Below are 27,200 nucleotides of genomic sequence, written 5' to 3' on the forward strand. Positions count from 1 at the left end.
GGTGGCTGATGTTGCCCGTCCCACAGACATCGTCCTTGAGTGGAGCACCGGCCGGACACCTGCCTGTTTGCTGCCTGCTGCCCGTGGCTCGACCATCAATAGGTACTCTAGAGCATTCAATCAATCACTGCCTGTCCGTCTCATCTACAAGACTTAGGTTGGCACTGATAGCCTGCCTAAAGTAAATTACTTTACGTTAGCTTAGTCATTTTATCGTTTGGACATCTCGACTCACCTACAACTTAATAAAAGGCATTGTCTTTTCGTACGGGCTAGCTATACCTTCTATCTAATACCTCCACCTTCTTTCTTAACATGGCGATCGACTTAGACACCACCATGGCTGATATCAGCACGCCCGTGGCCACCACAGCCTGTCCTCTCCAAAAGGTCCCTCTCGAGGTCCTCCTGCGGATAACTTACTTCCTCACCACTCCCGAACTCGGCAATCTACGCCTGACATGCCGTTCAATCGAGCAGGCTTTGTTCATTACCTTTAACAATGAATTCTTCACCCGGAAACAGTTTATGATCTCGGAAACAAGCCTCCAGGCCTTGATTGACATATCAAAGAACGCTCGTGTCGGCAGCAATCTTCGGAAGGTGCATTTTGGACTTGATCGCTTCGCCCATGCCCTTCAAGTCAATGGCAACAACGCGCGAGCCATCCGGCAGATTCAGCTGTACGACGGTCAGTTCTCCCTCTTGAGCACAGGCTATCATCGGGACATGCTTGCAGAAGCTTTCAGAAACCTCAGCAACCTTGAAGACGTAGTCATCCGTGACTTCAACTCCAACAGACGCTCTCGTGATGGCCCTGGAAAGCAATGGACAAGCTATGGATCAACTACAGCGTTCAGAGAGACTGGGAATCGCCCTGGCCAGGGCAATGGCTTGGCTTGGGGCCCTGACCCATCGACAGCTTATGGAAGCTCGATTTTTATTTCTGTCCTTTTCGCACTGGGACAAGCCAACGCAAGACCAAAGGGAATCGAGTACATGTCGAGATGTAAGAATCATTTGCGGGACTATGCCTTCAACATCCCCTCCTATATGGAGCCCTCAGTGACCCCAGTCCTGGAGAATCTCGAAAAGTTGCACATCGATATCGATCTGCTCGAAGGGAGCAACTTTTCCAGCCATGATACTGATGGTAACCCTCCTAGTGCGGACATGATGCTGCGCGTATTTCTGCTGAAGCTGAAGAACATCAAGCATCTACGTATCAACGAGACTCACAGCAGCGTCACCGGGCCCGGCATGCTTCTCAAATGGCTTGGAAGCGAGAATACATCCCCTTCCCCAGCATCTGGACCTTCACCGGAATATCCCCAGCTTGAAGAGCTGAATTTTGGCATGATGAACGTGGAAGCACAGCATCTACTGGCCGTTGCCCGAAAGTTCACAACGCTCAAACGACTAGAGCTGCACAAGGTCACCCTCCGTCGTCGCTTGCCAGAAGGTCATACAGGCGCCCCCCCAAGGGTTCATATGTGGAACAAATTCCTTGAAAAGCTCAAGGAGATTCCCAATCTTGAACTTCGTCACATCAGAGTGAGCCTACCGCAACAACAGTGGATTTCACTCCAGTCACGTTGTTACGTCTCTATTGAGGGCACAACAGACAATGCCAGCCAATACACAGGCCCCGACTGGAAGCACTTTGTCGAGCACGAAATGATTCCCAAACTTAATGTGAAGTGGCCGCGACAAGAGAGTGGCGAAAGTGACGACGAAGACGACGACGAGAGTGACGGTATTTGGGACCAATATGCGCTTGATCTGTAAAGCGCCGGGATTTGCTAACGAATGTGCAGTATCCGACGGATCAGACGGCGACGAGTAGTAGAAATCTGGCTCTGATATCATGAGAGACGAAGTTGCTTAGTTAATTTATGAAGATTGAGGCCCTGGACTTTTGTTCTTTGAGGATCGTGGGATTCACGAAAATTGAGACTAGATTATTATGTTATTTTCTTTTTACCCCAAAGTCAGGTTCTACGGGAGGACTATGAAGAATAGGAGCAACGGGATTTTCACGAGAACAATATGTAAAAGGTCCCATAAATGCCACCCATTTGAGCAACAGTTAATTTTCGTAGCCTACTGGGTAGCAGAAAAGTTGAACCCCCTAAACTTAGGATACAAAAATGAATAGCCTAAAGACTATAGTTTTAGTAGCATAATATGACCTTATAATTTCGTCTCTTATGTTCTCAGCGGCCAATTTCTAATACCCTGAGGACAGGTCATCCAAATACTTGCCTGAGCTTCCAAGATCTTAATCCATTATCTCCAGGCAGAAACACCCACTTTGATGGATTTAAATGGGTCACCTGATATCGCGGATGGGTCGTGCCTAGATCCGGGGTCTTTTAGCTCGCTGGTGCCTGGCAGCGCGTCATGGGTAGCTTTGGAGCTTGGGAATGGGGAATTGAGGTGACAGAATAAAGGAACGTGTGAGCTGAGAATAAGATCTATCAAAAGATGCGATGTTTTGTCAAAACATAGTGAAAATGAACAGCTGGTTATGATCACCACGCATCAATTGACATGAGTCTTTAAGCTAGTTTTATTATATATCAAACTCATCATTTCAATGCATCAATTACTCACATCTTATCAATCCTTCAATTGAATTCTTTCTGTCAACCTTTGCAGGGCAGTTAAAGTATCGCAAGGAAAGTGGGGGGTTTCAGCCTGGAAGCCCATATTACCTTCCCATTCAGCTGAACGTCACTTCATGGGCTTAACCTTAGGGAAGGAACCTTTAAAATGGGAAGGAGCCGACCTCGTTTTCAAACTTTTCAATTATTTCCCTCGCCATCATCTCTCACCCTTCTCTTCTTCACTACCATCCACCCAATTTCGGCTCATTATCACTTTCTAAACCACATCTGACGCTATTTAGTCAACGCAAGGATCACCCTAAGATTCGGCGATTGCTCGATTCGGTCAGCTCTTGTTGACACGCCAAAATCGTTGGGTATGACATCCCGTCTTCTCTCTCAGCCCAGCCCAGCCCCTGATTGATTTGTTTTCCCTCGCAACAAACAATTGTGGTTAGTAGTCACGCGATTGCTAACATTATCATAAAATCAGCTTGTTCCCACTTTGCGACTTACACTGGTCCGCACTTTCTCATCTTCCCTGGGTAATCTTATATACCAAGCCACGCTCAGACAACAAACGCCAAAATGTCCACCAGAAGAAGAGCTGCCGCAAAGGCTCCAGTCGATCCACCTCTGGACGGCTGCGCAATCGCAGTGAGCGGCAAGTTTGACGATATTGGTCACAGCCATGCCTCTCTAGAGACTCTCATTCGCAGACATGGTGGAACTTTCACCAGAAGCGTCACAAAGGCCACCACTCATGTTGTTTCTACTGATGATGACTTTAACTCCGGCAGCAACAAAGTCACCACCGCACAAGCCAAGGGTCTTCCAATTATGAACCCATCATGGTTGCTTGACACCGACTCCGCAGGCACCAAGCAGAATCCGGATGACTACCATTGGTCGTCTTCCAAGACCAACAGCACTGCCAAATCTACTGCCAATGGCGCGTCCAAGAAGAGATCCCCTCCTACGGACGACGATGAAGACAGCCAACCTAGGTCCAAGCGCGCACGAAGCACTAGCGTTGCTCCTTCATCCAAGGCAAAGCCCAAGGCCACCAAGAAGGGGGCCAAAGCCAAGTTAGATGTTGCGGCCGAGTCCGAGGAGGAAGAGGAAGAAGAGGAGAAGCCCAAGACTAAGGCCAAACCCAAGGCTCCTGTCAAGAAGGGCACTAAGGGTAAGGCGGCAGTCAAAGCTGAACCTGAACCCGAGCCTGAGTCCGAACCCGAAGACGTGAAGGAGGAAAAGATGGTTGCTGAAGGCCAGTTCATCAAGAAGAAGGATATCGCCATTCCCCTTGACGAACACTGCACTCTCCCTAACTATCAGGTTTGGGTTGATCCTGATTCTGGTCTCATCTATGATGCCTCACTGAACCAGACCAACGCCGGAAATAACAACAATAAGTTTTACCGTATTCAGGTGTTGAAAGATCCTAAGGCAGCAACTTTCAAGACCTGGACTCGATGGGGTCGTGTGGGAGAGCCCGGCCAAAAGGCTATCCTAGGAAACGGAAGTCTTGATGACGCTGTCAAGGTTTTTCAGAAGAAATTTAAGGACAAGTCTGGCCTCGCCTGGGATAACCGTGGTGCCGATCCCAGACCTGGCAAATACGCTTTTGTCGAGCGTAGCTACAATCCTGACTCCGACTCCGAATCGGACGACGAAGATGACAAGGCTGTCAAGAAGGAGAACGGGGAGGATGAGGATGAGGCCCCAGAGCCTGAATGCAAACTCGAGAAGCCCGTCAAGGAGTTGATGGAACTTATCTTCAACCAACAATATTTCCAACAGGCAATGACCTCCCTCAACTATGATGCCAACAAGTTACCCCTAGGCAAATTGAGTAAGGCAACTATTACCAGAGGTTTCCAGCAGCTGAAGAACCTTGCGGCTCTGTTCGACAACCCCAATCTTGCTTCCACCGAGTACAACATGAGCGTGGCTCAGGCTATTGAGCAACTTTCCAACACTTTCTATTCGGTCATTCCTCATGCTTTCGGCCGTAACCGACCACCCGTTATTAATACCAACCAGATGCTCAAGAAAGAAATAGAGCTTCTGGAGAGCTTGTCGGATATGAAGGATGCAGCCGAAATCATGAAGGTTGACCGCAAGACGAGGGATACTATCCATCCTCTTGATCGCCAATTTGCAGGTCTTGGCATGGAAGAAATGACTCCCCTTGAACACAACAGCAATGAGTTCACACGTCTCAAGGACTACCTGAACGAGTCTAGAGGCGCAACTCACAATATGACCTACGACGTGAAAGACATTTTCCGCATTGAGCGTGAAGGCGAGTTCAAGCGATTCGATGACTCTAAGTTTTCCAAGATGTCGTCCGATCGTCGTCTCCTGTGGCACGGTTCCCGAGCGACCAACTTCGGTGGTATCCTTAGTCAGGGTCTCCGAATTGCACCGCCCGAGGCACCTTCAACAGGTTACATGTTTGGAAAGGGAATTTACCTTGCTGATATGTCCTCCAAGTCAGCCGGCTACTGTTGCGCCTACAACTCTGGTGGTGAAGCGCTTCTTCTTCTTTGTGAAGCCGAGCTCGGAGATCCCATCCAGAAGCTTACTGGAGCAAGCTATGACGCTGGTACAACAGCCAAGAACCAAGGCATGCACAGTACCTGGGGCCAGGGTCGAACTGGTCCCAGCAGTTGGATCGACGCCGAGGTTGTTCATGAGAACCTCAAGGGCATCAAGATGGTAAGTCTTCTGTTCGCCTGCTTTATTAAAAGTTGTATATCATTCCAATTCATATACTGACAATTGATTAGCCTGATCCCAATATCAAACCTGGAAACACCAATGTTGCCAATGCAGGACTGTACTACAATGAGTACATTTGCTATGATGTCGCTCAAGTCAAGCTCCGCTACCTGCTCCGCGTCAAGATCTAGAGGCGTCGTCCGTGATGATCATGATGACGGCACGCTTGGTAATCTCAAACTGATTCAGCAGCAATCTTTGGTTTGGGAATTTCTCCCTGTGATTTCATTTCTGCCTACGATGCACAGAATTGCCCTGGGCCTCAGTTGCCACCTCGATGCTCTACTTAACCGTCATTTGCAACGGGAGAGGGTCTACATCTGGAACGCGGTGTACTCTTGACGAAAATCTTTCGCGCGGCGCAATGGTGGTTTCTTTTTATTTCACCGGATGTGAAAAGTGGTTTGCTTAGGATATAAAACCAGTGTTATCTGGAGTGGACTCGTATACTGGAAGAGGCAGGCGTTTATTAGGCAGATAGGAATCGATTACTTTGTCTTTACATCGTTGCGTAGCACATTGTCGTGAAACCCAGTTTCGTGGATACGATATTCATAACATTTTCTCTCATATAATCGTTTAGGGTATCATCCATCAGTCCCTTTTACGTCCCTTTAGTCTTGTACAACGTTCCAACTCTTTAATGTAGATGAGCCGCTCCACTGCGGCCCTGATGACCACGGGGTCACTCTTGATCCAACTTGAACGAACGCTACAATGATGGGCGGATTTCTTGCCAAGTCCCTTGAACTGAGATGAGCTACAAGGTTGAATTTCAATACCTGCTCGATGGGGTCGCCATGTATCAAGACTCATAGGGGTTGAACCCACATTCGACCCCTGGTGTCCAGGCACCATCTCTTGAGGAGTTTGACGAGGCTGTTTTGAGGCGTCTTAGTTCTGGTGTTGCTTGGCATGGCAAGTCATATCCCCTGCCTCTCTCCAGGCTTCATTCGCCTCGACCTTGATGTCAATTGCTGATAAATTCTTCTTTGTGATCCCATTTGAGCAGGAACAGGAACGCTAGATGTTTACTGACATCCAAGTTCCGAATATCTCGATGCATAGTTGTGTAGGGATGGCTTCGAAGAATCATGGCATTCCAAAATTGGACAGTCCAAGTTTTGTGACAAACATTGCTTCTATCATGCTCCGACACCTCCCTGAAGAGCATCAATGCTTAACCAATCGTTGTTGGGCATCCACAGATTTTGATCGAGTCCCATTCCATACTCCAAGCCCGCATCCGTGCCCAGGCCGTCTGCACCCCCGTCATATGCGTTATTGATCTCCGAAATCCCAAAATCCTGTCGCGGAACTATTTCTGCAACGCTTACAGCAGGCTTTGCGGGAACCTGAACTTCGGTAGTTGGGTGTGGTAAATCCGGAGACACTTGACTTTCAGGGACCCAAGGGTCAGCGACAAGTGAGGGAGGAAAGGTTGAGTCTGTCATGGCGGACATTGAAACGGGGGTCATGGAGACGAATTGGTTGGGATCATTCATGTTTGAATCATCCACAAGACCAGACTGACGTAGAGATTGTTGAGAATAGCCATTGTCAAGTGGAAGTCGACCGTGCGGATCCGGTGTAACTGAAGTTACGCGAAGGGCGATACCATGAGTAATCAGCCTCTCCAAATCCGCTTGGATGCCCTCTGCTGTCTTTCCAGCACAGCAGGATTTGATTGTCAGCAAGCAAATCTTGGCCCGTTCCATAACGGCATCTAGGTTAAGGTCATATTTGGGAGCATTCGTATGATATGCGTAGGTTAGTACGCGAGCGCATTGGTAGGCGCAAATGGCCATGTCCAAATCGGCCACGGGCTTTGCATTTAATTTGTGCATGGATGAGAAAATGTTGGCCATGGACATGGCATGTTCGACGCATTGTCGCTGACAATGATCCAAGAAAGCATCATCTAGAGATGCAAGAATGACACGAGGAAGGGCTTCGCGAAGACCTCCGAGAGCAAGACGGTACAGATCAATCTGGCACTGATGCCACCAGACATGTATCATGATGAAAATGCAAATTCGTGGAGAATAAGCCCGGAGTCGCAATGAGCTTTCTGAAAACTGGAAAGATGCTGGCAGATGGGTCGCAAACTCGCTAAGATCCTTCTGCAGCCCCCATATGCCAGCTTGAAGTTCATCGGGCTTGGTATTGCGGGTCAACATAACTCGTCTTGAAAATTCCATAATTCGGCGTCGCATGTGCTGTATTCGGATGTGGAGAGCCAGACTCCCAACGTCTTCGGCCTGAGGGTTGCGAGGCTTGTCGGGATCGTGAATAAGCCTTTCAGTGAGCTGCGGAAGGTCGAATTCAAAGTTGCGCTCGTTGCATGGCAGCCCTACATGTATTTTATCAGCGCTCCAAAGCGAGTAGTCACGATATCCTCCCGAGACACCCGAATCAATACAATATAGTGCCCACATGAGTCGACGGCGAGACTCTTGAGCAAGAAAACAAAGATTTGGAGCTTCGTGATTCAGACGCAGAGCTGCAGCATATCGAGATGCTATACTCAACAGCATGAAAGCGCTTGGAGATTTCTTGGATAGGATACGGTGCTTGATAATAAGGACAAGCGCCTGCACTTTGATGGTTGAAGGCCGAGTATAATCGGCAAAAATGAGACCCTCAGCATCGTCGATACACCTCTCACCATAATCCTTCATCCCAGGCCCCATATCCGTGAGGTATGATGTTATGCCAATCAGGGCCAGCAGAAGAGCCTTCTCCACCTTGCCCGAATTGTATCGTCCTTCAAGAGAGGCTCGATGTAGGAACGAGAACATGGGAATATGATGAACATGATTAAAGAACTTGACAAAAGTCCGACCTATTAAAGCATCGAAAGACTCATCTGGGAAGGAACTACAACTGCTTGTTAGCCAAGGGTGCATCACCTACGATGTCGACTTACATTTCTGGTGCAAAGCCCTGAGGCGTTGCGGTGCTAGCTGGATCGGTCAATCCAGGGTCACTGTCGTTGTGGCCGTCGTCTCGGTCGCCCTCATGGCTTTGTGGACTTGGGCCCTCTCTTAGAGAAATGCGCGCCCTTTTGCTTGGTCTGTATACACATTCAATGCCTTGGGAACGGCAGCGATCGCATGACGGCATGTGGCCGGAACATCGGGCTTTTCGACTATGGCAGCTGATGCAAGCTTGTCGGACTCGGCGGCGAGGTAGAGCACCAGATAAAGCGCCAGTGTCTCCATCATCATACGAGCAAGGAAAACCTAGTCGCTCGCAGTTGGAACATATGTCGCGAGCACCATTGCATCGAACCTTGCGAGCGCGACAGGTTGTGCAGGTTAAGGACGACTTTTTGGGTTTGCGATCGGGGGAGTTGGCATGAGAGGCGGGTTGAGAAGGATTGGCGGGTTGCTGAGATACCACCGGGGTAGAGGAGGCGGTAGCTGAGACGGGAAGAGGAGAGTCGAGGTTGGTGATGAGGTTATTCGGATGGTCGCTCGAGGCGGAGGCGAGATCCATGGCGACGTTGGTTTAGCTTGGAGGGCATGGAGGGGCCCCCAAGGGCTAGGACGGCCTATATCAGCTGAGCAACGAAGTTCAGAGCAATCCACCGTGACCAACATCGACATGGACGAAGGCCATAGGGTGGGGAAACGATTCGATTGAAGTTTCTGGAGTGTTTTGTATCAGGAGAATTTGTAGTGACGATGGTGATGTTTAGTGAGCGAGTGTGGTGGGAGTCAGAAGGTGGGCAAGCAGACATAGTGGAGGCGATAAGGATGATGGTCCTGTTTCTTGGGGCAGCAGCAGGGCAGGCACCGGGGTGCTGGTGCTAGCTAATTCTGGTTCTGGTTCCATCTGTGGGAGGCCCAGGACGGGAAGGGACGATGTAGGCATATGGTTGGGTGTATGTTTCCTAAAAGACGGTGTCGTTACAGCGAACTGCAGTGGCCTGAACGCCTACCAAAGGTGTTTACGGGCCTCGATCAAAACCTATACAAAGAAGCGCAACCTCAGTTCTCTCCCAGACTACAATTACAAAAACCCATTTTTCACAGTTTTGTTGTAAATACTATTTCTCCACGAACACGTAGAGACGAAGACTGTAGCCAAGATCCTCCCCTAGTTGAAAATATCTCTGGTCACAGTTGCTCACACGAGATTCTACTATTACAGCTCCAGGTGGGGCAACACGCAGGTTCAATTAACGGGCACATTCCCATCGTGTTCAATTTCCATATTTGGACGTCACAACTGACAAAACGACATCAGTAAACTTTAAAGCCTTCCTAGGACTCTCATTTATCCTTCTTACACCCGTTTAATGAGCGATATTTCACACCAAAACACGCTTGCTCGATTAGCCGAGCCGATAGAAAACTGATGGAACGACGTTTTGTGGACCGAGTTTACCCACAAGCTTGGCAAAATGCTGTGCCTAACAAGCCTCAGTCGCAGAGGTCACCGCTCGTGTTTTTTATTGCACTTTTCTAGGGTTACCTAGGTAGGGAGTGTGGCTTGTCAGTGAGTTTTGCTCTCGGATACTGTATCATTGTATTTGCTTGGGACTGTTGATAAGAGTTGAGGGTGATCAAAACAATGCGAGTCCCCCGAGTTGTGGTATGCCTACTACTATGTATACACGAGTCATTCAAGATCAGATTACAAGTTGGCCGACCCTTTCTGTTAAGCTTTGCGGGAACTATCTAAGTACTCCTGTCCATCTCTAGTCTATGGCATTTCGTCTACTCTGCGGACTATTGTGTCAAAATCTGATAATTCACAACTCCATCATCATTGTTTGTCCACCATACGTCAACCACGCGGCAGAGGAAACCTGGGGATACCAATGAGAAGGAGAATGGACCGAGAAGCGACGCCTCGTAGTTCTGAGTCCCGCTTAACCTTGGCATGGGCCTCAAAGTGTCTCCACCACGGACTAGGCTATTGACTGGGATCTAGAGTCAAAATTTACAAGAGGGCACTGACCGACAGAGACCGATTGTGTGAGAACAAGAGAAACCATGAACTGAGCATTGAGTGAAGCTTGCGATGGCTGCGTCACCAACACCAGCACCAGCCTCAATCAACCAAGTCAGCAACAGACTGACTCAGAACTTGAACAAACTAATCGAAAGTCCTTTCTCAGTCAAACTCCAATCGGTCAAGGATACCGACGGCCCGAAGTGAGCTGTTGGAAAACTTGCGACCGACCGAAGCAAAAAAAGACGGACATCTCTTTTTGGGCTAGTGTCTTTGTTGGCGCATATGCAGAGTAACCACAATGGATAACTGCGTCATTTATCCGACGGCCGCTCCGACTCCCGGAATATCATCGTTTCGATCCCCCCCCCTCCCAAGTCGTATTCAGAGACACATTCAAATGATCGCATTCAGCATGTCGGCCACTTAAACACAACTATAATTTACGGCAGCGAATAAGCAATTGGTGCATCGATTTCTGCAGCCAGAAATGCGACCTGTGTTGAGGGCCAAATCTTGCTGACTTGAACCGACTTCCGCCCAAATACCCAGGCATCCCTACAGCGAGCAATACATCATGATGATTATCTGCATGATGGTCATCAGTCAAATCTCTGCTCAAACACTGTTTTCTCCTTGCGAGGTTATTGGGATCAATCTAGGTGTCACTTTAACAATCTTTCGAAAACTTTTAATCAATAATATCTGCAAAACGTTTGAAAACTTTGTGATAAGCAATTGCTGTCTTGTCCCTCATGGCATTACTGGTCTTGTGAAATGCAGCATGTGCTGGAATACAGAGTCTATAGAGCGTAAAATGTTGGAATTAGGTAAGATATTGCTATTGCTTCTGTACCTTGGCTGCAGTACTGCATTGAGTTCTCATCATGCCTAATGACACCAATCATGACATCGCACCACTAAACCTCGACCAAAACTGACAATGTTTCAAATAACGAACTCAGTCTTATTGATCATTTTTGTTGGATATCCCAATTGTTTGTTTGGCATTCCAAAGATCGTAAACCATCTGAGGGCAGATCATGAGAACTCATCCAACACTAGCCATGGCTCTCCTGCAGCTGCTGTGCCTCCCCCACAACTTCATAAATAGGCAGCTGGAAGACTTGGTAGTCGACACACTAATTCTCTGTGGGCTGGTGTACAAGCATTGTTTAGACTTGATAACAAGACACCTCTTGGAGCACAAGCAGAAATGAATCTTACCGGCATGCCTTCAGCCATCACCAGGCAGTTGAGTCTTCTTATTGTATGCATAACGAAAAAGAAAAAGCCAATAAAAATAGCTCGCCAGATAGTTGATAGAGAGATATCATAGGGGATGGCGAGGGGAAACAAAGATGAAACATGCATCAAATAAAACCTGGGTATATAAATGGCCTTCTAATACATATACTGTTCGTCAACGTCCGCCAAATATCCATTTATACCCTGCATTATAGCAGCATTATGAGCCCACGCATCCAAGTCGGATCCAGCACCATAAGAAATGCCAAAAAGTATGCTGGGATCCATGATGGGATCATTGAGAAGATATAGCTCTCTTCCGTCACCATCCATCGACGGCTCAGGGGCTGCCTGACCATCTTCTGGAGATTCAGTTGTGCTCAAAGCTTGTTCAGGTGGAGGTGCAGGGGCCGCATCGCGGCTGTCATCGACAAAATCAGATTGTCCCAGCAGACTGTGTATAGCGAGGCGCTGGCGTATATATGCATCTTTTGAAAGTTTGGGTGGTGACTTGTGAGTAGTCCCGGTTGCTGCGATAGCACGATTATCCAAAGACGCTACCCATGATTTGTGTTGCTGTACAACTCGCTCAAGTTCTTGTCGCTGTCGTCAAGTCAGCCACTGCCCCATCAACCGTCATACTACCGAGCTTACCATGGACCTCAGCTGTTCGGAGAAACGAAAGTAGCGTGTAATAACATCCAAACATAATTGAGCTTTACTAATAGCCATTTGCATTGACGGCCCTTTGTTGTCCTTACTGGTATACGTTCCAAATAGTATCAACCTGGCGGAGTGATAAGCACAGATAGCTGCGTCAAAGTCAAGCAGATCCGTGTCATTATTGTGTTGGATAAAGTCTGAGAGAAGTTTGACGATTTGCTCGGCATGAAATAGGCATTTGTCCTTCATGAGCGCCCTTTCAGACGCGGAAATCCCTTCGACCGTAGCATGAGGAGTAGGCTCTGGATATTCTGTGAGGAATATTCGATAGAGATTACAGTGACTTTGATGCCAACTCATGTGCTGAGGGTGTCAGTTGAGTTGAGGTTTGGGTTGGGAAACTTACCATAGCAGCACATTGGGGTGATCGGCGCACCCCTTGAGAACCCGAGTCCGGGTATTGATCACACAGGGCAAGCTTTGTCTTTAGGCGAAGAAGATCAGTTTGGAATCGTTCCATTGACGAGAAGAGATCTGAGAGATTGGCTTCCTTCATAGATATTCTTCGACTGAGTCTCATGATAGATCTTCGTATGAACGCCAACCGTACGAACGCAGCGCGAGGGCCTAATATATCTGGCTCAAGCCCCTTCCCTGGCTGTAAGTAGCCTGTGCTAATGTATCGCTCTTGAAGGAAGTCAACATCTTCACACGGTAATTGAAGATAGATGGTATCAGGATCGAAGAGCTCAAACTCCTTCAAACCCACACAGAAGCTATCTTCCAATAAGTACAGAGACCAAAACGTCCGACGCCGTACTTCCTGTGCGACAGGGGTCAATTTGGAGTGTTCGTAGTTGAGACGTAATGCTACAGCCCATCTAGCTGCCAGACCAGCCATAATGAATGCCCGTGGGAACTGTCCAACTGCAGCTCGATAGCGTATTAGAAGGAGTGATGCTTGGATCTTGAAAATGGAGGGCTCTTCGAGGCGTTCAAGAATAAGGTGCTCGGCTTCTTGTGCCCATTTGGCATGTTCTTCTGGGTGCTTGTCAAAGTAGATTGATGTAATGGCACATAAAGCCATCTCAAGTGCTCGGTCGATGGTTTTGTCGCGGCATCTTTGAGTGACGGTGGCCTGGTGTAGGAAGCTGAATGACGGAAGAGGGGACATACGATCGAAAAATTGATTGACCAATGGAACAACTAGTTCGTATGGCAATGCGGTTACGTCTTCGACAACAGTCGAATTGGTCGCATTTGATGTCGAGCTAGAGGCGATGCTTGAGCGTTGGAGTTCAGGGGAAACGGTTGCTTGAGAAGCTGACTTGGACGAAGAGTCATCCCGAGACGAGGAAGCTTCAGTGGTTGTAGAACCAGCCCTTGATAGATATGTGCAAGGCTTCTTCCTCCGCTGACAATTTGTACATCGTGGCGTATCCCCAGAGCATCGGACTTTCATGGTTCGACATTCTTGACAAGCTTTTGTGCCGCGACATTTTGGCGGAAGGCGAGGCGCATGGTTTCCACCAGAGCCATCCTGCTCAAAGGAGCATTGGAAGTTGAGTCGTTCACAAGTGCGGCATCGTGGCACTGTACCATCACATCGGACCTCTGGGAGTCAGTACTGGCCGACTACCAGGGAGGATTTGGTTGCTGTAAATACCTTGCGCACTCGACACTGGACACATGCGGCTTTCATTTCAAGGCTGGGCTGGATTGGAATGTATGTAGTAAGATATTCAAAAATTTAGAGTTGTCGGCATTCCAAATCTGTAGAATATGTCTTTAAGATTGGAAGCACTGACTGACAGGACTGGTTTGATTGTGACACAATGCCACTATCGTCGTTTATAAATACCAGATAATATCAAGTCGCACCATTTTGGTAGAATGTGAGCAAAGTACAGTAGGTAGGAGGTTATGGAGATGTAAAAGGACAATACTTTCTCTCTATCCACAATGTCCACAGTAAAGAAGGAAGGTAGGTGCGTTGTGAATGTTGACTACCTCTAACCTGCCCGCCTACCTCAGCTCGGATATCTGACTTGGGCAAGTGCGCACGAGTACGAGCACGAGCGCGGTTTTCTATCTTTCCTTCCTGTCACAAGAAAACAAACGAGGAAACATGTTGAGCACGCCATTCATTCTACAAGATAAGTACGATCGCTAGGAAGACTTAAAGCAAGGAAGCATCCAATGAAGCTTCTTGTACTCCCCGTCACATCACCAGGCCCTGTAATGGCGTGCGGGGGTCTCCACTGCTCAGGGCGACTCTTGGCCGCTAAGAGAAGTCTCTGGCCGATATGCGCATAATCTCCCGCTTTTATCTGTTGATCAACATTCACCAACTCCCCGATGTCAACCAAAATCCCTGTTGAGAGCCAATAAATTGGCAAGAAGCATGTTTTGTGCTATTATTCTATTATTATTACTATAGACATCATCCGACCCTTTACCACTACCAAACCCTTTAAATATGCAAGTCGCACAGATGCCTCTAACCTCTGAATCCTGTTGTTCCGTGTTCAATACACATACGCTCTCCCATAGGTGTATGGATGGGTCCATATGTCCATCTTCCCCCGAGACCCTGCACCGCATTCTTGCGCTTATTTGCACTCATTGCCGCGACGCCCTCAAGACCTCTCACCCATGGCGCATCAGAGACATACCATAGCGCTCCCGCTAGACTACTGGGATCAACAGGCAGGTCTGGCCATTTGACCAACAGACTGGACAGCATGGCAACAACCATGACAAGCAAGATGCCAATGCTGAGGCGGGAGCATATCTCGTGGGCATCGCTTGTTTGTGTACGGTTGTACGGAACATTGGCGAGTAAAATCGGCAAAAATTGTGCAAGGACGGTGGTGAAAGCCGTAAAGAAGAGGAGAGGATCTCGAATTCGCAGCGCAACAAACACGCCCGAGACTGGATTGGTAGCTGGTGTCATCAAGACTGACCGTGTCGGTACTTGAGGGTCTTCAGCCATGCGGCGGTAGGGCGTGATGACAGCGACACCTAATAATATTAGTACCAGGTAAGAATAAAGATAGAGGCTGGACTTACTCGTAAACAGGAACTCCCAACAGAAGCTAACAATAACACCAAGCGCGGAATAGACAAAGCGTACACCAAAGTCCTGGCTCTCCATGAGTTTCTTCATGTTCTTGGGCAGGGTGCCAAAGGTATCGACAAAGTGATAGTAACCGACGAAGCCAAGAAGACAGATCAAAAACACAAGAAATGTGAATCGGTACCAGAAGCTCAAAGCCATAAAGGTCTGTGGAGCTCTATGGCGTGTCTGTGGGCGATAGGCCATACCTTCAGTATATGGCGTATTGGCGTATGTAGCTGCGATGGGACGATCGATATTCCCGACGATAACAACGCCGTATTCGTCTCGTCCGTCTTGGTTGCGGAACCAACCCATGGCGAACCTCTTCTCGGTGATAGAAGTCTTAAGATCTTTCCAATCACTAGATCCCATAGATCGAACCTCTGGGTTTCGAGCAACAAGAGCTGCCGCGTTGACTGCACACCATGGGTTTGCATACACACCGGTGCGCCAATGACGACTGATAACGCTGAGCGTGAAAGCCAGAAGAATGGCGAGGGCACCCAAGAGACCAACAAGGGCATATGCGGCATTATTAGAGACACCAAGCTCAAGAGCACAGCCGTCAATGGCCCCCTTGCTACAGCGGCCGTAAATCTTGAGCCCAATGGCTTCACTGGATAGAGGCGCCACAAAACTCGATGACCACAGAGCCAGAGCTGTCAAGAAGGGAAGAGGCTGGTTGTTGAAAAGGAGCTTGAACGGGAGAATTATGCTCTGCCAACCATCAAAGCTCAGAAGCAAAGCCTCACGACCCAATGCGCCACCCTCTCTGGTAAGTGCAGCAAATGGTTGGTATTGTTGTGCTGCTTGATTCAGGGCGCGAATGCCCATGGCGAGAAGCACGGCAACGATAGGTGGAAGGAATTTCCCAATGAAATAATCCGATTGCGTGAGAGTATGTGTCGTAGCCTCAACGACGATACGAGTACCGCCCGTGGGAGTGGAAACGTCGGTGATGACAACCTGCGTCGGGGGCATAGTCGTTACCCGTGTCGTACCAATTGGTGTAGACACCGATGTGATAATTTGGCCATCAGGGAGTGTCTGGACCATTGTTACCGGCGGTGGCGCATCGACAATCGTTTTAACAGTGGCTTCAACCTGGCTCGTTCGATACTTTGTAACGGGGGGCTTCGCAATCTTTCCCTCCGAGTCGAGAGTAAGGACGGAGTACAGTGTCGTCGTTCCGACAGAAGCATATACAATCGGGGGACCAGTGCGTGTGGTCTCCTTGACAGTTGTGCGAACCACGCCGCTTTCCATTACGGTGATGCTCGTCTTTGTCTGTGCAGGCTCTGTCACAGTGACTGGGACGTAAGCACCAGTTACCGGCACGCCGCCATCCGATGTGGGTTGGTCTTCGACAGGCACTTCGGATGATGTGACATATGTAGTTCCTGGAATGGTTTCGACCAGTGTGCGTGTGATCTCCCCAGTCTCGGTGATGGTTTCGGTAACGGATGTTACTTCAAGCGAGCCTGGTTTTGTTACCATTGTCGTGAAGAGTTCTTCAACGAGAGCAGTCGTCAGAGTACCGCTTTCACCATCGTCGGCATTCGAGGTATCGTCCGTGGGCTGAGACTCAGAAGCACCCGTTTCCTCAGGGCCAGGATCGGCTGCTGTCTCGGGTTCTGCTTCAGTGGCGTCCGTTACTTCTGGCGCAGCAGCTTCACTGACGACGTCCTGTCTTTTCATAAAGAAGAGATTGTCATTTGTGATTTGGAATGATCGGTTTTCGAGTCTTGTTGTGGGATCAGATCCATCCAGAGTGCGTACAGCATAGATGACCATCCCCATCAATGCCAGAAGCACAAGAATGAGAGCGCTGATAAATGGCCATCGTAAAGGGATGGGACGGTAGTCGGGCCTTTCTCTTTGTTTCTTGTCTGATTGTATTATATCTGCTTCGACAGGGTGGACCTCTTGTGCCGTGACAGGTTTGTACTCGTACGTAGGTTGCTGAGGCTGCCACCCTTGGTTTTGCACTTGATTTTGCAGATATGGTGGTTGATACATGTTGCTAATGGCCCAGCTCAAAGGCTTGTGTGTCTACAGGGGAACTACGCATTTGTGCGAGGGCAGAAGCATATAAACTACTGCCAGCACAACCTCGACCGCACCGCCTCACCGGGTCCTCAAACCTCCGAGTGCCATATCTGCATTAGCTCACGGGAACATTGGTCATTGTACGCTGGCTATTGGTAGCTTTGACAACTGTCTGTGGCGTCTACCTTGATAAAGCCCGAATTGTAAAAATACGGCGTCGCTATTGAACGGTAGATGAAAGGTAATTGGGTCAACAGGGGCGGTGCTTGTAGGGCTGAACCAAAAGGAGAAATGCCAAGCCTGAGCTGAGTTTATCGAACGTCTAGACCACCACCATGTTTAAGCTTAATGAGGCAGGGCGTGTCAGGGCGTCAGGGGTGCTGGGTTGCATTTAGGAAGGGGGTCATGTGCTGGTTGATATGGAGCTGAACGATGAAAGTTGGAGGAGGGCAAGTCCGGGTGTTATTATAACAGATCTGAATGATGATACGGCTACATGGTTTATACATGTAGGTTCCTGAGATTAAAAGACTCTGAACAGATGTTGAGTGATGGTAAAATTTGGATAGACGACTGACACTTCAAGTCGATAAAAGAAGCTCATTTCCACTAGTCAACTACCTAGAATCAATAGTCGGATGCCTCTCCGTGTAGAAACGGAACGGCAGTTAGATTGAGCTTAGTACAACGCCCACAAGAAGCAGGGTTCGTGATAATTGTTTAAATTAATTATGTAACTTTATTTTCTCAAGGCAGATTTAAAACGCCTCGCACCCAGATCCAGAAATACCCAACCCATAAACGCCATAGTTTGTTTTAAGCATTTCACCAGCCAAGAACGTTAAAGAGGCTTGTTCGAGGATCAGGTACAGAGCCGTCAAATGTCTTTGCCCTTGCGGATTCGCTCTTGTGGGTGTTGTATTGGCTGAATTGACGGTCGAATGTGCGTGATTGAGTTGTGAGTTGGGAGCGGACGTAGCCGCCGACGATGGAGATGCTTCCTACTGCGAGAAGGACTGGAAGGACCCTGGAATTAAGTTAGTTTTTTTTTCTTCTTTATTTATTAGATGTGATAGACTAAGAACTTACTTGGGAGCAGCAGTGGATGTGATCATGGGAATAGGAGCCATTTTGAATGGGTTGATGTGATTGGTTGAGTGGTGTAAGTTGTTTGATCTGAAGATGCAATGGTTGTGATTGTGAGAGATGCTTGTGATTGTGTTGGATGATGAGTATTAATTTGAGGGTATGAATGCTCATTATTATATATTGATTTTCTTAAACTCAGTTTCGTTCAATTCCGTCTATTTTATCAAGTCGAATGTTGATATTCTGAGCTGACGGCTGATAGTAGGTAGAGTGGTGTTGTTTTTGGTGGTGCCATAATTGAGTGCCGACACTGCCACTTCGGGCCTTGCCGGGGTCCGTACCATTGCGTCGGGTCTCAATATGACTTTGACTCTCGAGGATACTCATAAATAAATAATTGTAAAACAATCAAAGAGAGACTCAATATGGCAAACATTCCATTTGGATATTAATATGCCTTGTTTGCTATATACAGACTAAATAAAAAGGTATCGCTTATTCTACTTGGGAACTCAATGGTGAATGAATGCTGCCAATACAAAGACATAGACCATGAACCATAAGAAGTAATCCAACACTATACCTCTCTAATTCCTTTCTAAGTGCGATAGATACCATTTCAAGCAACTTCACCTCCAGATTCGTCTGTGAATCGACCGATATGGAATAAACCCTCACATTCTGGGGGCCTCCGAAACATCTGACAGTTGGTCCCGGCCTTTACCGAACCCACCAAAACCCCCGGAAAATCAGACCATCGTTCGGGTCTCGACATGTCCAAGACCGGATATAGCCTATTTTCGACCGTTCACAGTCATTTCATTACTTCCATTACTGTTTCGATAATATGGAAATACAAAGGCTCGTTTTTTATAGTTCCGATTGTGGTCTTCTATAGTACTGGAACGGGTACAATAGACAACATTTAGCTAAATTAGTATCTTCACCCAAATAGATCACCGACAAGGTGCTCAAAAAAATAGACAGCCAAGTATAGTCAAGAGATCAGGATGTATCATTTATATACAACTGGTGCTTTCACCAGCCAACACTATTGCATGTACAAATGCTCATATGCTATATGGTATCAATCATACAAACCCCCATACATCTCTTCGTAAACATCATCTACACCTCAAATCGTATCAAACATATCCTCAATTTCCTCTATAAAGCATCCAAAGAAATCTTATAGACGCCCAAGCGCCAAACAAAAAAACACGTGGGTATAATACTTTCAGCGCCACCAGCAACTCAACTCGACTCACTCAATCAACGACCACCACCCATAAACTCATTCTGCCGCAGGAAGCTCGTCGCCAGCTCATCGCCCCCATGCTCAGCCGCTTCCATCCAGTGAACCGCGACACACATCAGCCCTGGGTCGCTTCTCACATCGCTCTCCTTGCCTTCGCCTCCTCCGCTCGAGAACCCTGTGCGTCCTCCACCATTGCCCAAGCGGCCATACTTGTCCATGACAGTCTGCTTAAATACTTCGCGTGGCTTGGAGAGAGGGAGCGTTGTCCGCTCAACGTATTCCGGGTTGGAAAGGTAAAACAGCGCAAGCTCGCGCTGCGCTGTTGGAAATCCTTCCTTAGCCGTGATTGTCCACATCTTACCCGCATCATCCAGTTTGTATGTTGTTGACGGCGGTGGTGGTGTGCCTGTTGTTGATTGTGGCACATCTGGTATAGTATTATCGTTAGGTTTTCGCACATGCGTGTGTGCCGCAACCACTTCGTCTGCCATTTCTACCATGGTTCGGCAAACCTCTGCCTTGAGCTTAAGTGCCGCCAGAGCAGTGTTCCAGAAAGCTTTGCCGCGTTCCTGCTTATCCAGCACAGAAGGTGGAACAAATGACGCAATAAATTGCAAGTCGCGGAAGATGGTCTTTGGTCGAATCGACGCCTCTCTGAACAGTGCCTGCAGCTCCTTGGTGATGATGTCGGTGTTGACGTTTCCTCCCGACATGATTGACCTCGTCTCGGAATTGGTTTGACGAGGGCCAAAGAAAGGCGTTGCAAGCTGGGATTGAAGTGCCTGCGATCGACGTTCTCTGACGTTGTCAATCGTCCCTTCCAAAGGTGTAGGGCGAGCGTTGGTGTTGTGCTCTGTCACCACGCTCGAACCAGCATCAGACCGGTTCCATCGTGGCCTCTTTTGCCCGCTCGATTGGAGCGCAGCCACAATGAGGTTCTCCAACTCATAAAGGGCATTCAACTTTGCGTAAGGATTGGGATGAACGCAAAACATGTTGAGTAGTCGTTTGTATGCCTTTTTGAAAGGGAACTCTTTGTTTTCCTTTTCCTCCTTGGTCGCAGACAGGCGCGGCGTGGAGTCGTTGGTACTCGATCCCTCGTTTATACTCTGAGGGACACCTTCCGAAGTTTCCGATGCACGCTCAGAGTTGTTATCACCGGCTCCTCGCAGGTTGCCGAAGCTCTTCTTCTTTTCAATGACTCTTGGACGGCCTGAGCTTCGCTTCTCGGATCGACGTCGAGCTCGGCGGTCAAGAGCATCTTTGCGATCGATACACTGTTGTCCCAACGTGTCAAACCAGCCATCTGTTTCAGAACCCCGAGAGAAAACTTGATTGCCGAGGTCTGAAAGCAAAAGACTGGTCAGGGACTGCCTCAGTTCGTTGAGGAAGCGCGTCTTCTCATCATCCACTCGCTGGTGCTGGAACACTGTCTCGTTTGATGAGGCCGAAGTACCAGGACGTCCAGTGCCAGTTCCAGTTGAAAAGGTCGAGTTGGATGGTGCGGTACCATGTTGAGAATGAGAAAAGGTTGTAGACAAGTTCGTCATGCTAGTTGTAGGCGAGTACCCTCGAGAAGCTCCTGAACTGGGAGACGTGATTGGTTGGAAGGGCGACCAGAAAGTGCTGGCTGAATCGTTGGTGTGCGCGGGCGAAGCACGATCGAAGTACTCTTGTCCATCAAGAATATCCGACAATGCTGAGCTGGCTCGAGGCATGCCCTGTCGCACCGAGTCAATAGACTGCTGGCTGGGGTTGTGCATTGACAGCGATCTCAGATCCCGAGCAAGTGAGTTTGGTCTGCTTGACGTTGGGCTGAACTTGCGGTCTTGTTCGCTGATGATGCTTCCAGAGTCGTCTCCAGTCCATGACATCTCCTTTTCCCTGGCCCTTGCGCGGTCGTAGCCATGCTTGTCGCGCTTGTAAAGCTCGCTCGACCACAAAACTGGCGCCTCTCGAATAGTCTCACCGACCAATCTAGAGATACACTTGTCCACCTCGTAGCAAAACCTGTGAATTCGCTCCTCACCCATACAAAAGTTCTCAATGCCACGTTGTTGAAGCCATGCTGCAGTAGCCTCGGCAGGGTCGTCGCTAAGCTTATTTGGCCCGCCCTGCTCTTCAGACGCCGCTAGAAGGTCCATGATCTGAGACTCGGTGCGGTAGAGGTAAGATGAGCTTGGTCCTCTAGCCATATGGGCTCGCGATCGTTGGAAAGAGTTCCAGCGTCGAGGCATGCCCATAGTCTTGAGTGCTTGGCAAATATCACGGCTGTGGGCGTACTCCTTTGAGTTGCGCACGTCTGTCACGTACCACATCTTGTCGCGTACGGCTCGTACACGTCTCATCATGCGGTCGATGATGCCTTCGTGGCGTTCTTGGCTCTGCTTGAGCCAGACAAGCCAAGCATCGTACTCCTCAATAGCAGAAGCAGAGCGGCGGATTGAATCTCTTGGTCCGCGAGAGAAAATGTTGATGAGAACCGCAAATCCGTTTGCCCGTAGTGAGGGGGATGCGAGGGCATTGAGTTGGTTAAGGGTCTTCCAATACTGGTGAGATGAGACAAAGTCTGCCAGAGCCTTGGATTGTGCTGAGGCTGCCTTGAGCATAGTGATCAAAACAGCTTCCGACTTGTCATCCTTGGTCTCTGACTCAGGGATGGATGGCTGTCGCCTCTCGCTTGCATCTTTGTCAACATGCTTTCTGTACGGATTACGGCTGGCCATCGACCGCTCAGTAGTGATGATCCGTGTCTTGGACTTGTACCGCTTGAGACCGGAAGCACGGTTGCTAAGCTGTGTCCGGCTGTTCTCTGGCTCAAGGCTACGGGGGATCTCGTAGTCTTCCACCAGCTTCAGAATGGAATCTCTGAGTTGGTGGTAATCCTTATCGAGCTCGGGTCCATCCGATGCATCCTCCTCATCAGTGTCAGTACTAGACGAGTTTTCTTCATCGTCTAGTTCTTCATCAGGATCGAATGTCATGTTAGTGGACAAACTCTTTCCATCAGATGAGATGAAAAGCACGACCCAGCGCTCGGCGCAGGGATGACATGAACCACGAGTGATGTCAGAACCCAAGTTTTGAGTCATCTCATGGAGTGCCAGACGCAGTCGGTAGCCGTCATCTTCATATTTGTTCAGACGCCTCTGGAGCTCCGAGTCCATTGCTGGAGGAGAGTAACGTTGAGGTGTGACCGAGGTCTGCTCGTCTAGGTAATCATCCCTCGTAGTCGAGTCACTAAACACTGAAGAGACGCTGGTGCTGATGATGGAGACAGTGTCAAAGTTGCTGTTCCTTTGGTTCGACATGGAAATGGGCTGGGAGATGGCAGACATGCCCGACACAGAGGCCGGGCCTGATCTAAAGCTGCCCGAAGCCGAGTGTGGTCTTCTTTCTGGGAAGATGGCATTAATCAAGGTTGCAAGATCAGCTGGGCTGATAACCAAGTAGGGGTGAACCTCCTTGGTTTCCCTCAAAGATGTAACAGATCTCGCGGGAAGTAGCTTGGCAGCCGGAGTCTTGGATCGTGATCCCTGGAAACGGGCGAGGATGCTTTCCACATGGCCCTTGATCTTTGGTGGTACGTCCACGGGAACACAAGTTGCCGAGGGCTTACCACTCCACATGCTGGAGACATACTCATGAGCCTTCATGGCTACCTTTTTTAGAATCTTCTCACGCGCATAAGGTGTGATGTGGTACTCGGCCAGCATTCCATACGACTCCGGGTGGATAATGACGCCCAAAAGGAAGACGAAAAACAGGCACCTCCAGACCAACCAGCGAGAGGTGTTTTCGACATACTTGTGGTCGAGCTTCTTCAGAATGGCATTTCCCAGCTCCAAGAGTCCTTCGGGTATTCCAGTGGCATCCTCGTCGTCGACAAGCTCAAACAATTGGTTTACGGCTCGCTCGTAGAACTCCTTGGCTGCAACCTCGTCCGAGTGGTTCCAGTCGGAGAGGTTGAATCGGGTACCATGTTGGTCCTCGGCCCGGTCCAGCAAAAAGGCTCCGTCTTCCAGAATCTTCATCAGGTACCATTCCATATTGGACTTGCCGGACCAGTCACGCATTGCTGTCCAAATGTTGAGAACCGAAATCAGAAAGTGCTCTCCAGTGGATTTAGGTTCCGAAATCAGGCGGGCCAAAGCCGTTGCCCAAATATCGGTTCGTCGTTGATCCTCAGAACTATCAGGTCCAGCGGAATTGGCAAAGCAGGTATGGATAAGAATGGAGAGAGGATCGTGACGTTGGAAAGACAACAGTCGCTCAATGTCCACAGCAGTGCTGTTTTTGGGCGCACTTGCGTGGACTCTTCCTCCAGAACGGCCATGGAAGGGCAGGACGGATTCCACAGGTTCCAAACCTTTATGATAAGTCAAGAATGAGTTCAACTCGGAGCTTGACAGAGAACATATACGGGTAGCCAGGTAATCAGGGTTTGTACGGAGTTGAGTGAGAAATTCCAAAAACGTATCCCGAGCAGAAGCAGAAATGTCGTGTAAAAATGGTGTTATTGACTTGAGAGGGCCAAGAGCTGCCGAGTTAGTGGGGGTATCCAAACTTTCAGAAGATCCAAGACCACCGTTGGCAAGACCCTCCATCTCGGGGTCGAGGAGGGCATAACGGCGGAGCTCGTCGCAGCTGTTGCGTACATCATGGATGGCGCTGTAAAGGGCAGAGAAATTCTCCTTGTCGTCACGACGGAAACTGTCGACCAAATTACGATGAGCTATTTCCCCGCAGCGGGTCAAGCGGGCACTGAGGGCAGTTGAAACAAGATTTCTTTGCAGACGTAGACGATTGTTGGCGCGCTTGCGCTCCTGGTACTTGGACAGTCGTACTAGATGAGCCAGCTCTTCGAGGGTTGTGCTTTCGGATTCGGGCGAAAGGTGTGGGTTGGTGTATTGCGAAACATCTTGAATTAACGGCTTGAACTTGGACGAAGATTCATTGTCGTTTTCGTCCTTGTTAAGCTTTAGGCACGAGACTCTTGGACTGTTTCTTGGTGACGGTTGGCCAGGCATGTTTGGTTGTGCCACAATTGGCTTTCGGGAAGACATGACTGGTGACTGTTGGTGACCATGACCCCGATGGTCTTTGCTATCAGAGTTCCGCAAATGCTTTTGCGTGTTATCGCGGGTTGGGCTCGGGCTTGGTGAGCGTCGTCTTCGTGACCGAGCGGGTTGTTGCACATGGATATCGAAAGATGGAGGGGGTGATCCCGATTCTTGCGCATCAGTAGAGGAACCAGCTATAAAGCCAATCATATCAGCATAAGTGGAGGGCATGCAGAGCCAGAATTAAGTTCAGGCCATAGACGGGCTAGGCAGTAGCAACGTCGGAGACGTACTGGGAGCAGAATGAATGCGGACTGGTGAAGACAAAGATCTTTGCATAGAAACCATTTCGGGCTCAGAGGAGACTGCGTCACAATCGCGCAGCTATGGTAGCTCTGTATGAGGCGCCGCCCACGGGCCTTTCGACAAAGGTATATGGCTCGAACAGACGTATGCCGAGGCGAGTCGCAAGGAAGATCGTTGTACGAGGATTCGAGAATGAGCGCTAGGCCTGCCAGCAAAGATCGGACTGGATAACGAGTAACAGGACGCGGGAAGTTGGAAAGATGATGGCGCGATGGTTCCGAGGTTCTTTAGCGTATGAAGTGCTTCTATCGTATCACGGGCTGAAGTCGCACGTTCCGAGAGAACACAAGGCAAAACAAAACAAAACACGGAGAATATGAGGAGGGAGCAGGTCCTTGGTATGCGAGGCGAAGACAAGAGAGGAGAGAAGAGAGAAGATGTGGGAGGTCAGAAAAGAGTTGAAGTGGGAGGTGGGGGGAGAAGTATCGTGGGAAGGGGACTATGAAGACACGGCCGTATGTACTGTACTATACTAGAGGCAGAGGGAGAAACAGACCGGTAATAACGAGAAAGGGCCTCACAACTGGCACCTGTCGGTTATGCCGACTATGCAGTCGCTAGAAACAAGACGGACGTCTTAAGACCGATACAGGCACAGGCACAGACACGAACACAAACTTGGCTTGGCTTTGAACAACGAGATCGGGCTGGGTTGGTAGGCTGGTAGGCTGGGCTGGGCTGGGCTGGGATAAGGGTAGGATTCAATATGATGGGGTAGAGGTATCGCAAATGGACCCATCCGATTCCCATCCGTAGCTCCCTGCCACTAAAGTTACTCGCTATAACGGACGGGAACAGGCCGTACGGGTACGGTAGTGGAGTGTCGACAGCACCGCCATTTACAGTAGTTACAGCGTTGGCAGATGTGGATTGATGTGCACTAAGCTTAATTCGGAGGGAGCGAAGGCGGTAATGCGGGTGAGATTGAAAGGCAATTGGATCAACGGTTCTTTTATGGGGTCGGTACCTGAAGCCCTGTGCGATTCGCACGTGTCAGTCAGCGCCTGGCCTGGTCTTGTATGGTCTTTGTTAGGGCAAGGCAAAGGCAAAGCAGGCAGGCAAAGCAGGCAAGGCAAGGCAAAGCAAAGCAAAGGCAGGGCACCTAGGATAGGACAGGGCAAGGCGAGCCAGGTCGGGCCGGGGTCACAGGGGGGGAGGGCAGAGAGAGGTGTGCGTTGGCAAGTCTCAGCGCTACGGGTAATGAGTTTGGACATGGAGTTTTTGTTATCTGTTTGTTGACTACTAAACTAAACCCTCATCAGTGAAAACTAGTAGACTAATTACTAACCTGCTAAGCAAAGATCCAAGGTTCTCCTGGGGAACTATCATCATCAACTGTGGATCTTGAAAAGAGCCTCCAACCTAGGTAAGTTTCCCTGCACTGCACGCCCTGTCAAGAACACCTGTTTTTCTGTTTTGTCCCGTCATGGCGGTAGAGTGGAACAATGCACCCACTCGAGTCAACAAGTCATGATGGAACAGTGATGTGATGGTAGGACAATGACATGCAGGGCCTTAGTGTTCTGTTTATTGTATGTGCTTAGGTAGGCAGGTATTAAGGAATGCAGTGTACCTACATATGTTCTCTGCTTGAAATCGAGATGATTTTGTAAATCGTAAATCCTAGACGCAAATAACAATCATGCTGTATGTGTATGTAGGCATGTATCATGGGTTTTTTTTTTTTTGGTGCAACTCTGAAGCTCTGAGTTGTCATTGCATATAACCAAGCAAGCACCATTCGCCCAAAAAAACTGGACCAGGAATTATGTCCACGAGGACAAGCGAGGGATTTCTCAAGAGAAGGAATTGTAAAAAATGAGTGATATAAAGAAAATAAAAGGAAAACAAATACATACATGCGTGTTCCCCGTGTTCGGATCAAGCATTTCGTTCTATTGTAGTGGAAACCAAGTTAAGTTACCCGACAACACATACATTTAGTACTAGACAGGGTATATTTACAGTGTTTAACAGGACCT

The 27,200-nt window shown here is 48.8% G+C and overlaps 7 protein-coding genes across 7 annotated transcripts; 2 read left to right on the top strand and 5 right to left on the bottom strand.

The window, feature by feature from the left end:
• Window positions 1–339: 339 nt before the first annotated feature.
• Window positions 340–1,788, top strand: FGSG_05923 (uncharacterized protein; the record flags this gene model as incomplete). Its single annotated transcript, XM_011326231.1, has 1 exon — window positions 340–1,788. One exon carries the CDS (start codon window positions 340–342, stop codon window positions 1,786–1,788), a length of 1,449 nt encoding a protein of 482 aa, XP_011324533.1.
• A 1,409-nt stretch (window positions 1,789–3,197) lies between these two features.
• On the top strand, window positions 3,198–5,527 carry FGSG_05924 (uncharacterized protein; the record flags this gene model as incomplete). Its single annotated transcript, XM_011326232.1, has 2 exons — window positions 3,198–5,333; window positions 5,405–5,527. 2 exons carry the CDS (start codon window positions 3,198–3,200, stop codon window positions 5,525–5,527), a joined length of 2,259 nt encoding a protein of 752 aa, XP_011324534.1.
• Window positions 5,528–6,541: 1,014 nt separating this feature from the next.
• On the bottom strand, window positions 6,542–8,897 carry FGSG_05925 (uncharacterized protein; the record flags this gene model as incomplete). Its single annotated transcript, XM_011326233.1, has 2 exons — window positions 6,542–8,276; window positions 8,326–8,897. The coding sequence occupies 2 exons, from the start codon at window positions 8,895–8,897 to the stop codon at window positions 6,542–6,544; spliced, it is 2,307 nt and encodes a 768-aa protein (XP_011324535.1).
• A 2,868-nt stretch (window positions 8,898–11,765) lies between these two features.
• On the bottom strand, window positions 11,766–13,771 carry FGSG_05926 (uncharacterized protein; the record flags this gene model as incomplete). The annotated part of the gene is made up of 4 exons (XM_011326234.1): window positions 11,766–12,212; window positions 12,264–12,635; window positions 12,679–13,654; window positions 13,692–13,771. The coding sequence occupies 4 exons, from the start codon at window positions 13,769–13,771 to the stop codon at window positions 11,766–11,768; spliced, it is 1,875 nt and encodes a 624-aa protein (XP_011324536.1).
• Window positions 13,772–14,772: 1,001 nt separating this feature from the next.
• On the bottom strand, window positions 14,773–17,091 carry FGSG_05927 (uncharacterized protein; the record flags this gene model as incomplete). The annotated part of the gene is made up of 2 exons (XM_011326235.1): window positions 14,773–15,296; window positions 15,345–17,091. 2 exons carry the CDS (start codon window positions 17,089–17,091, stop codon window positions 14,773–14,775), a joined length of 2,271 nt encoding a protein of 756 aa, XP_011324537.1.
• Window positions 17,092–18,150: 1,059 nt separating this feature from the next.
• Window positions 18,151–18,661, bottom strand: FGSG_05928 (uncharacterized protein). Its single transcript, XM_011326236.1, has 2 exons — window positions 18,532–18,661; window positions 18,151–18,469 (listed from the first exon to the last, which is right to left on the bottom strand). The coding sequence occupies exons 1-2, from the start codon at window positions 18,570–18,572 to the stop codon at window positions 18,268–18,270; spliced, it is 243 nt and encodes an 80-aa protein (XP_011324538.1). The 5' UTR covers window positions 18,573–18,661; the 3' UTR covers window positions 18,151–18,267.
• A 1,142-nt stretch (window positions 18,662–19,803) lies between these two features.
• On the bottom strand, window positions 19,804–25,200 carry FGSG_05929 (uncharacterized protein; the record flags this gene model as incomplete). Its single annotated transcript, XM_011326237.1, has 2 exons — window positions 19,804–25,046; window positions 25,146–25,200. 2 exons carry the CDS (start codon window positions 25,198–25,200, stop codon window positions 19,804–19,806), a joined length of 5,298 nt encoding a protein of 1,765 aa, XP_011324539.1.
• Window positions 25,201–27,200: the final 2,000 nt, after the last annotated feature.

Source organism: Fusarium graminearum, chromosome 3 (genome assembly GCF_000240135.3).
Source record: "Fusarium graminearum PH-1 chromosome 3, whole genome shotgun sequence".
Lineage (NCBI taxonomy): Eukaryota > Fungi > Ascomycota > Sordariomycetes > Hypocreales > Nectriaceae > Fusarium > Fusarium graminearum.

What these genes read in the sequence shown, in the direction of transcription:
- FGSG_05928 (XM_011326236.1), bottom strand. Translation starts at nt 18,572, where the DNA reads ATGGCTCCTATTCCCATGATCACATCCACTGCTGCTCCCAA. An exon ending in ACATCCACTGCTGCTCCCAA is followed by an intron (nt 18,470 to 18,531) that starts GTAAGTTCTTAG and finishes ACTTAATTCCAG; the next exon opens with GGTCCTTCCAGTCCTTCTCG.